This window comes from Sinocyclocheilus rhinocerous, unplaced genomic scaffold, assembly GCF_001515625.1.
Source record: "Sinocyclocheilus rhinocerous isolate Xijiao unplaced genomic scaffold, SAMN03320098_v1.1 scaffold561, whole genome shotgun sequence".
NCBI lineage: Eukaryota > Metazoa > Chordata > Actinopteri > Cypriniformes > Cyprinidae > Sinocyclocheilus > Sinocyclocheilus rhinocerous.
The window spans coordinates 922,265-933,822 of NW_015641041.1; the positions used below are offsets into that span (position 1 = coordinate 922,265).

General features: G+C 34.3%; 1 protein-coding gene and 1 pseudogene across 1 annotated transcript in view; both read left to right on the top strand.

Moving 5' to 3' along the window:
• LOC107754368 (patatin-like phospholipase domain-containing protein 2) overlaps positions 1-258 on the top strand; it is a 17,391-nt pseudogene extending 17,133 nt beyond the window's left edge.
• Positions 259-3,156: 2,898 nt separating this feature from the next.
• LOC107754369 (protein phosphatase 1 regulatory subunit 12A-like) overlaps positions 3,157-11,558 on the top strand; it is a 30,585-nt gene continuing 22,183 nt past the window's right edge. The window contains exon 1 of the mRNA XM_016570786.1: positions 3,157-3,486. Coding sequence (XP_016426272.1) covers positions 3,211-3,486 — 276 coding nt within the window. The 5' untranslated portion in view covers positions 3,157-3,210. The remainder of the gene's footprint in view (positions 3,487-11,558) is intronic.

An 11,558-nucleotide genomic window follows, 5' to 3' on the forward strand; every position in this document is an offset into this window, starting at 1 on the left:
AAACATTCCCAGTCTGTCCCGGCCAGCTTCAGTGTGGCACGTCTGCTCCCGGGCTGGGTCTACGGGGGCAGCTCCACAGTCCTGGACGCCATGCTGCGATTGGACCAGTACCTTTTCTGTGTCAATCTGGACCTCCGAGGGTCTTTCACCACCAGTTGGGCTCACCCCAGTGCCTCCAGCTCGCTGAGCCACCAAGACGCAATGGAGGGTCTTACCATGCGTCCCATCAGAGCCCTGAACACCAGCCTGCTCCCTTAACCTCTGGGCCTGAGAGACCATTATATCCCACAATGCACTGTGATGATGCCGAGGAACCTTGAGTAGAACATTTCAGTGCCTGATGGTTAGCATCAGCAGAAAGAAAGCAAATGCTTTGCAAATCTTTGTGAGAAGTTTGAGTTTTGAATTTTTTAAAGCACAGATTTTAATGTCCATGACCATAGTAAATTTTATATATATATTTATATACATGAATCACATCAGTAGCATTGCATAAGCAGAAGTTCATCCACCTAGAAAATTGGTCTCACCTCAAAAACATCCTTTACAGCGAAATAATAAACTTTTTGATGAATGTAAGTGCTTTACAAAAAATACAAGCTTCACATTTGTTGCTTACTTCCATTGTAAGTGTGTTACTGTATTTACTGAAGAACAGGACAAAAATTGAGCTTAATCTGTATTAAACCAGGAACAGTCCTTTAAGACGGATCAGAAAGAAACGGAATTGGATGTGTCTCTGGTGTCCTGGTTCATCAGTATTTATGTTTTGAAGGCACCTCAGCATAGTTTTAAACCCGAAAAAGTAAAGTGATCCGGATTGAGGCGGTTTCTGAAGGTTTATGCATGTAGACTGATTCAAAGCAAACCATGTGACCATATGCTCTGGCAATGCAACCTCAATGCTGCTACCGTACTGTACTTGTACTCTCATGTTTTTATGTGTAAAGCATATTTCTTGCTACTTTTTGTACTTGTTGTAAATGCACCATCTTGTTATTAATTTTTTGCTTATTTGGAATGGTTGCCAGACACAGATTAAGGTTAGTTCTGGGCTAAACTAATCCGTTTATCTATTGTAAATGCTTCAAAATCTGGGATTTGGCTTTTAGTGTGAGCCAGACCATAAAATACACCTCCTAATCTGCATTTCTGCTCAGTTACAGTATTCTAATGTAAATGTTTAACAGACCTAATACATTTTTGACTTAGAATTCAACTCTATTTAGGGTTTATTGAAGATGTATTCTCGTAAAATAACTCTTTATTGTTTTTTTTTCTTCAGTATGTCAGCACAGAATAACTTTGTTATAAAGTTTTTTTACATGCTAGGTAGTTTTGAAGCTTAAAAGGTTCTCCTGTGCTCCTCCTTTTTTGGCCTTTATTTTCTTTTAGTCTTATATTTGCCATTGCTGTTCCAAACTGTACGTGTCTGGGGAAGCTTTGCAAACATCTCCTGACTTTTACAGCGCTGCTTTTATAGGAAAGCGATCCGCTATCCATTACATTACAGCTCCGACAGACAGTCAAGTTCAAGTGCGTGGGAGCTATTGCGTCATCACGACCCTGCGTTTCTATTGGCTGATGAAGTTGCGCCCGACTTCGCCCCTCCGCTGTTCTTCTTTTCGCGGCCGGCAGAGGGCGCGATTTGTTGCTCCTTATGTGCTTCTTCCGTTTATACAGTCTGTGACCTCTTCTCATTCTGATTCCTTTTAGTGAATCGGTTCATTTGAACGATTCATTTCAGTGAATACTCCAGTTCTCCAGTTGCGCTATTACTGGGCGTTTTTTGTTGTTGTTGTAAAATCGCTGGGTAGTAACTGATTACATGTAATCTGGATTACGTAATCAGATTCCAAAAATTATTAAGTAGGCCTACTTGTAATTAGATTAAATTACATTTTAAAATACTCGGAATCAGACTACAGTTACTTTTTATTGATTACATGATTACATATTATTCACACAATAGCAATAAATTATTCATAATTTATTGATTCTCCCTAATCATTTTTCTTCATCTTTTAAATGTTCCTTTCTAAAATAGCCTACCGCTTATATACATCCAGAAAGTCTTCCAGTTTCACACAAAGACCATAATTACACAGCATTTGACTACAAAAATCATTTCAGTTTCAAGAAGTGTTTTCTCAATATTTCAACATTGCATTAACGAACACACTCATTTTGTATTTGAGTTAGGGTTATTTAACCATGTATTACTATGTCTTTGGAAGGCTTTTGTCTTTCAAATGCACAAATTCACGTTATTTCTTATTTACATGTAATGCAGGTATTCCCAAACTTTATTATCATCTGAACCTCTTTCACCTAATATATATACTTTAAGTACCCCTGAGATTTTAAAATAAATATTTCAGTAATTAAATATCACATTTGCATGTTCACGGTTAATGCAGGTAAACAAATAAAATATTTAGTTTTTTAGTAAGTGTTTTGTTTTGATTGATGTTATTTTAAGATGATTTATTTTAATTTTACATTTTTATGATTTAATTCATTATAAGCTTTTCATTAAACTCTCGAGCCCCCTGCAGTTCCTTTTTGAACCCCAGTTTGGGAAACCTTTATAATGTAATGTTTAATGTCGTAAATAACAACGAATGGAACATATTTTCTTTTTCTTTGCATTTTTATATCAATATGGTACAAAATTGTCCTATTTAAATCACTGTGATAAACAAGTTAGGTCAAAAGTAATTAAAAAGTAGTCTGATTATATTACCTAAAATGTGTAATCTAATGGATTACGTTACTAACTACAATTTTTGTCATGTATTTTGGAATCAGTAATGGATTACAATTTGTAAGTAATATACCTAGCTCCGCTGATTACTTGTATATTATTATGTCGTTGACACCATTATTCTCATCTCTAGTTTGTGAATTATTCAATCATTTTAATGGTGGCGACTTTGATATGGATTTATTGTAGTAATGGTAGATTGGTTTGAACTGAAAAAAATGTCAGTTGTTGATCAACTATTAAAAATAGATATATAGAGTAGCCTATTTATGTTTTGTGAACTTCCTCAGCGATTCGCTTCGTCCGATTCCGATTGATTCACAAACAGGAATTAGTCCGAGTGAATCATTCAAAGGAGTCGGTTCAAAAGAACGATTCGTACGTGAATCGGACATCACTTGTCTGATGAACTGAAACTCCCCGGGAGAGACCGAGGGAGGAAGATGGCGGCCACTGACCGTTCCCGGTCCGAAGCGGCAAAGCAGCGGCGGCAGGATCAGCTGCAGCGGTGGCAGGGCTCGGAGACGGACCGGACCGGGGCGGAGGCGAGGAGCCAGTCCTCCGCTCCCGGAAACCGACGGGCCCGAGTGCGCTTCGCCCAGGGCGCCGTGTTCATGGCCGCCTGCTCCGCCGGGGACCGGGAGGAGGTGGCGGAGCTCCTGCGACAGGGAGCAGATATCAACCACGCCAATATAGACGGGCTGACGGCGCTGCATCAGGTACCCGAAGCACGTCTGATTGTTCACACTGAAGTTTGACTCGGTTTGGAAACTTCTGCGAAAGTTCACAAACTTTTCTGGGCGCCGTTCTCAACTTGTGTGGTCGATGTCTAGAGATGATAAACAGGAGAAATCTCTTAAAAATCTAGTTTATGTCTGCCAAAATCTTTAGAAATGCTATCTTTGTGTTCGTATTTCATACATTTTTGAAAAAACAAAAAAACATACTGTTTTATACAAAAAATATGACGTTTAAAAATATCAATTATGTAAGCATCAAGTAAAAAGTAGTGAAATACTAAAATACATGGTGTGTACACAATTTAATTATTGTTTTTAAACATATTTGAGTCAGATTATTAGTGTTTTTTGGGGTTGACCCAAACAAAAGATGGCTTTTCATAAAGAAGTTATAATATGTGTTATTAATAAAACTTAAACTTGACAGGGTCTAAAGGGGTCCTCTCTGTTTTACGGGTTTGTTGTCACATGACCAACAAAAAAAAGTCTTCCTGCATGTTGGTTAGTCCACACTGACTTCGATTTGCTGGATGACAGATTTTCAAATGTTAATATTTTGAAACAAAATTGGTGCTTTTTTAAAGACCTAATATTAAAAAATTCCAAACATTTCCAACATTTTCCCCCCAGTTTGTAAGAAATTTTAGTTACACCTTGTAGACATTTTTTATGAAAACCTGTTTCCGCCAAGGGAAAAAATTAAATAAAATAAAAAAGATAAGTGAACAATTCTAGGGTTGGGCAGATACAACGATGTTGAGCCGACATCGTGATTCCTCCCCATTAACCACCTCCCCGCAATCTGCCGCATCCCAATACCGTGTTCGGGAAGAAAATGACGTGTACACACAACCCCTAAAGGGAATAAATACGAGATGGGAGGAAATTACATATTTTAATAATTTCTCTCGCAGTTATATTATTGGGTAATTATACTGTATATAAATTGCTGGCATCAGGGAGCCGCTATTATGCCTGGCATTGAAACTGCTTTTGAATGCACGATGGCTTTTTAGTTTCACTTTCACTTTCGAGATTGAGATCACACGTACTTTGTTTATACTATGGAGCAGCAGTACTCACCACACATTTTACAAGATTAGATGTTTGTCAGTGGTGCTGAGGCTCTGCAAATCATTCGCCATCGTCCTCAGTAATCTCTCCTTACTCCGTGGTAAGTGAAATTTTATGTACTGTAATGTAACAGGCAACCGTTGGCAATCGTTTTCTGAATACGAATTCATGCTTAGACATAGACATCGTCCAACCCTAAACAATTCTAAGGTTTTTTTTTTCTTACTGTCTTTTTTTCCTCACAATTCTGAGAAGAAAAGTCGAAATTGAGATAAGTCACAATTACCTTTTTTTTTCTACCATGGCAGAAACAAATTGTGAGATGTAAAGTCAGAATTTTAAGAAAAATGTCAGAATTGCGAGATATAAATGTCAGAGTTTATATCTCGCAATGCTGACTTTTTCACTCAGAACTGCAAGAAACGGTCTGAATTGTGAGGTAAAAATTCACAATTACCTTTTTTATTTGTTTAATTTATTTTTTATTCCATTATTTATTATTCTCATACATTTTGACCTAAAGCTGCACAAAAAAAAACTTTTACAAAAGGTGTATTCAAGCCGGGTTTTTTTTGTATGATTCTAAATGTATTTTTGATCATAATAGATCCTAATATAAATGAGCATTATTGATCCAGATACAACGTATATCAAACATCCTAAAAAGTATTGTTGGGTTATACTAGTTCATTATAACAGACTTATTAAAGTGGTGATTTAAACCTGAAGTCACTTTGAAACCTTGTCGCAAACTGTACAAACTTTTAAATCCCTAAAGTCTAGAAACACATTGGCTGTTTTGGGTCTGAATGCCCAAAGTCTGATATTTTGACATGTTTATGTACTATTATAATATCAGAAAGTGTATTTCCAGGACATATTTAGTTTTAGCGGTGTTGTTTTGCACTAAGGCCAGTTGTTGGGTTGCCTTGCTGGCGTGGTTTTGGTTCTGGACTGGAATAGTTGTGTTCCTCTGGCGCAGATGGATCTGGACTCTCTGTGTAGTTGTTTAGGGTAGCTGATGCTGTTTTAATGATGGCCCGTCCCGTTTAATGTGGCTCCTGCCCACTTCTGACTCCACCGTCCCAGCATCCAGACTGAACTGGCAGAGCAAGACTTTCCTCATAGCTTCAGAGCTGCTTCAGAGAATGGCTGGAATTCACGCCGGCCCTTTTCATTCAGTGTTTGTTTTTGTTCTTTTTTTCTTTCTTCCTCTCAGCTGTGTATGTTTATTTATTTTTTAATTACACGGTTATTTTCGGCTTTTGTTGTCTCATCCTTTTGTGTCGACAGTACAGTTTTCCTCAGAAACCAGCTAATCCTGATCTAGAGCTTTAAAAGGGGAAAAAGCCTGTTTTTAGTTGAAAAATGATAGTATGTTTGAGGTTATGTGGATGTCTGTCTTGAATCTATTATAACAAGCTTCTGTTGAAGAGAGAGACTTAAAAAACTGCAGAAGGTTTTGCTCAAATCCACTCTAGCCTTGAAAAAATATGAAGTGCATGCTTTTTTGATTCAGACCGGTGGTCATGTGGCGAGAGCAGCTATTGGCTGCCGCTCTGCTGATGTCATGAATGTGTTTGTAGGAAGCTCAGATTTGATGTCATTGGGAAGTTCTGTGGAACAGCTTTGAGTCTCACGTGAGCTCTTCTAAATGAATGTAGTCACCTGTGTTTGCATGCATTCTCTAATCTAACACAGAACCAGGAACATTTTCAAGTCATATTTCTATGGAAGCCCGTTTCCGCCACAGGAAAAACAAATAAAAAAGACAATTATGATTTCATTTCAAAATGAGAATAAAATTGTGAGATATGTTTTTCTCATAATTCAGAGTTTACATCTTGCAGTTCTGACTTTTTTTTTTTGTTAGAATTCTGACTTTGTCTCAGAATTGTGAGATATAAACTTTTTTCTTATCCTGTGGCAGAAACAAGGTTCCATATATATCACCCCAAAATAGAAGGAAATAATAATATATTTAGCAAGTTTTATCATAATAAATAAACACACACACACACACACATACATATATATATATATATATATATTTATTTATTGGCATTATTTTTATGGCAGTTAAGCACATTTTACTCTCATTTTTATTTCCACAATCCAATAAATAAATAAATAATGAGATGTATTATTTATGTAATAAAGTATTTATATATCATGATAGTCTATATTGTACTGCATTTAATTTGAAATTTAATTGATTAAAATATTGGAAATGAATTACAATTATTTTAACGAAGAATTGTAAATATTTTAATTTTAATATTTAATTACTGCGTGATCTAAAAAATAGGCTATATGTATGTATAAATTAATTTAATAATTAATTAATTATAAATAATTAAATATTAATATTTGTTTAGGTTTTTATATTTAATTTATATAAAAAAGTTATTTGATTATGTTTAAAGAAAATGTATAAATTAAGTTAATAAATAATTTATAAATAATAAATAAATAAAATGTTATATATAGATACTCTAGATCTATAGGTTTTATCACATCAACTACAAAAGATGTTGAATTTTTAGGTTAGATTTATGAGATACAGAAATACATTAGTCACAGTCTGAGTGTGTTTCTGTCAGCATATCTTAGTGTGCACTCTGTGTTGCCATGACATGGATATGCAGAATTATATGAGAGCATGAAATAAAATGAAACCACAGTTTCTTGATTACTTGCACCGTTACTCTGACTGATTAGCCTGAGAACACAGCTTGCTGGTGTGTGTGTGTGTGTGTGTGTGTGTGTGTGTGTGTTTGGCTCTGGACAGAATCAGTGTCACATCCTGTCATCCTGTTTTGGCCTCTACACACACACACACACACACACGCACACGCGTCACTCTCCTCCGTCTCAGATTGAGTTACAGCGATGGTTTACCTTTTAATGGTCCTAAAGTAAACAGCCGTTCGGTGCACAGATGGACGGGCAGGAGGGAGGATTGTGAGCAGATCTTCTGTTAAAGGTTCCTCAGAAGAAAGACAGCTTTAGTCAGTCCTTGGCATTTACATTTTGCATCTATTTCAGCAATGCAATTGTTAATATTTGCAAAATTTGTAATAATTTATGGAAAGTGTAGTTTTTTTTTTGCCAATTTGTGCTTTGTTTAATGAAAATGTAGTATATGCTAGAACACTTCATAGCATATTAAATTACTATATTAATAAATGTAATGAATTTTGGAATGTCTGGACACTGCTTGTCCTGGCTCATATTCATTTTCATATTTATGAAATGGAGAGTTCTGGTCCGAAATGCTGGTTGGTTAGTACATCTTTCTAGTTTAATTATATTGCTTATTTTATTTAGTTATATTAATTATTATTATAAATATTTTTCATATTTATATTCCTGTTAGTATGGATGCAAAAATATATCAGTTTTCATTGATAAGTAAATAAATATAAAAATAAAATACAATAAAGGGTTACATTTATCCTGTAATCTTCCGCTATGCCTTTAAATTAGAGATGCACCGATCGATCGGCCAGGGATCAGAATTGGCCGATTTTCCTCATGATCGGCCCGGATCGGTGATCGGTCGGTCAGTCTCACTTCTTTCCGAGCCAATCCGTTTTGTTACCAGCGGCACAGGCAATAACGTCAGCCGTGCATTCTGGCTCTCTTCTCTCCGAAGACTCCTTCTCTCTCACACACACACGTCTCATTTGCTCCGGTTAAATAGTGCTTGTATTGTGATGCTGTCAGTTATAGTTCTTAGAAAGAAAACCGGAATTGGCAAAAATCGGTAGATCACACTAACAAAAAAATCGGAAATCATAATCGGCCAAGAAAATTGCAATCGGTGCATCTCTACTTTAAATATAGTACAATATCAGTAAAACATTCTAATATACAAAATCAGCAGTTATATATATTTATATTGATATTTTTGGTATTTTTATTTATATTCAGATTGAATTTTTGTATTGTATATTCAAGTGTTATTTTATTATTGAGAGACTATTATAGGTTTTCTATTCAATTTTAGTACATCAATTTAAACTAAATAAAATAAAAACTTAAAGTAAAAATTGTTTTAAAAAAAAATATTTTATTGTATTACAGTTAACATTTATTTTAAGTAATGAAAATGGATTTAGTTTTAGTTAACTACATTCATATTCATATTTATAGTATGTCTTTATTGTAATAATCGTTGCATGTGTGATGATGCTTTGTTGCTACTCATCCCGATCTCAGTCCTGTTGTCCTGTTGTTGCTCAGTAACAGGAATTAAATATAGTCAGTGCTCTTTAAGTTTTTCCATGCCTTCCATCCAAAGGCTTTCTCTCTCTGTCGTTCTCCAGTGAGCGCATGGAAAACATTCTTCATGCAGTACAAGCGGTTGTTGTCATAGGCAAAGGGCAGTCGCTCTCTGACTCATATACACACACACACACACACACACACACACACACACACTTACTTTACTTACAAACTCAGGTCAGGTTGACTGTTCAATTACTTACTTTACTTACTTACTTTACCTGCTTACTTTACTTACAAACTCAGGTCAGGTTGACCATTAAATTACTTACTTTACTTACTTACTTTACCTACTTACTTTACTTGCTAACTCAGGTCAGGTTGACCGTTCAGTTACTTATTTTACTTACTTTACTTACTAACTCAGGTCAGGTTGACCGTTCAATTACTTAATTTACTTACTTTACTTACAAACTCAGGTCAGGTTGACCGTTCAGTTACTTACTTTACTTTACTTACTTTTCTTACAAACTCAGGCCAGGTTGACCGTTCAATTACTTACTTTACTTACTTACTTTACCTACTTACTTTACTTACTAACTCAGGTCAGGTTGACTGTTCAATCACTTATTTTACTTACTTTACTTACAAACTCAGGTCAGGTTGACCATTTAATCACTTACTTTAGTTACTTTACTTACAAACTCAGGTCAGGTTGACCATTAAATTACTTAATTTACTTACTTTACTTACAAACTCAGGTCAGGTTGACCATTTAATCACTTACTTTACTTACTTTACTTACAAACTCAGGTCAGGTTGACCATTATATTACTTAATTTACTTACTTACTTTACTTACAAACTCAGGTCAGGTTGACCATTAAATTACTTAATTTACTTAGTTACTTTGGTTACTAACTCGGGTCAGGTTGACCGTTCAATTACTTACTTTACTTAGTTACTTTAGTTACTTTGGTTACTAACTCAGGTCAGGTTGACCGTTCGATTACTTACTTTACTTACAAACTCAGGTCAGGTTGACCGTTCAATTACTTACTTACTTACTTTACTTACAAACTCAGGTCAGTTTGACTGCATCAAACTAAATGCACTAAATACAACAATCTAAACAACTTCATTTATTTTATTAAACTTTATGTAAGTATATTTATAATCAGCAGTAGATTTGTGGTAATTGGACTGCAATTATTAATAAAACTTGACATGGATTCAGACATTTTGGACTTAAGAATATTTCTGAGTACAGACAAATCTACATCATGTGTAACATGAAAGATAAAAAATAAGTACTAACACAAAATTATAATAAAAAGACATTGAATGTCTCCCACTCATACTCAGTTGGTTAAGGACTAGGACTTGTCTTGGACTCGACAAGGTGGACCAAACATTAATCAGCAGTACTTGACAATCAGTATTCATTGTGCATTAAATTATGACTTGAATTTCATTGAAATGAACTGATATGTTAATTGAATCAAAACTGACAGAGAGACATTGCAGGTGTGTACACACGTTACCTCCGCTTTCTTAATACAGTTTGATGGTTTAAAGTGGTGTTGTAGTGTTCAGTCATGCTGCCGACAGAATAGCTTGTTATTGGAAAAGCTACAGTATTTTGAAAACACATGAGCTACTGTTAAAAAATGTAGTTGAGGGAGTAATGCTGCTGCTTTTAGGACGTTACTCCTCAACCCTGATTACAGCCTGCACATGTACAGTATGTGTACACAGCAATGCATCCATCATGTAAACGCTTCGCTGACTAATTATTGTTTTGCCTGCAGCCAGTGGCAGCTGTGTCTGACTGAAACTCTAGGGACATTAAAACAGATTTCCCATGATGCAACGTGTTGTAAAGATGATGTCACTAGGAATGTCATGAAGATTGTCAATAGAGTTATTCAGACACAGAGCGCTTGGCTGATAAGGATTGCATTGTGTTCATTCATTTGCATGTTATGTTTAATCTAAGGTCAAAGGTTAAGGGCAGTGTCTTATTTTTGAAAAATACATGTACAGATTTGATTATTACTTATTTAACATTAGGGATGTACCAAGGTTTTTAGAGTTAATAAAACCTAAAACTATATATATAAAAAAACATTTTTGTTACTTAAAATAAATGATAACTGAAATCTAATAACATATCAAATCTTACACTAATGTTATTTTAACTAGTTGCCAAAAAACATTTCTCATTATCATTTAGTTTAACTTGATGCTCTAAAATAACTAAAATAAAAATTAATTAAAACTATTTTTTTTACATTTAAAAATAACTCAAAAAGTGGCAAAATCAGAATAAAATATTAAAACTTTAAATAAATAAAAATGATAATTGACAATATAAAAATAAAAACAATTAAAAATATTATTAAAAACTATAATAGTATTTCAATGATACTAAAATGCACACTGGAATACACAATATATAAGTGACCATATCAGTATTAGCCAATATTAGCATTAATTAAATATTGTTGTTGCTATTTTTATAATATTTTTAAAATGTTTTTAATATTATGTTTCTGAATAGTGTGTCTGAGCCACTGTTGTTTTAGTGTCATTTATATACTGTTATAGTTTTTGTTCATATTTTAATATATATTGTTTATATTTTATGTTTTTATTTTAATTTTAAAGTTTTAGTAATTTGTTAGTAAATTATATATTTTTTTAAAATAAAATATATATATATATATATATATATGTATATATATA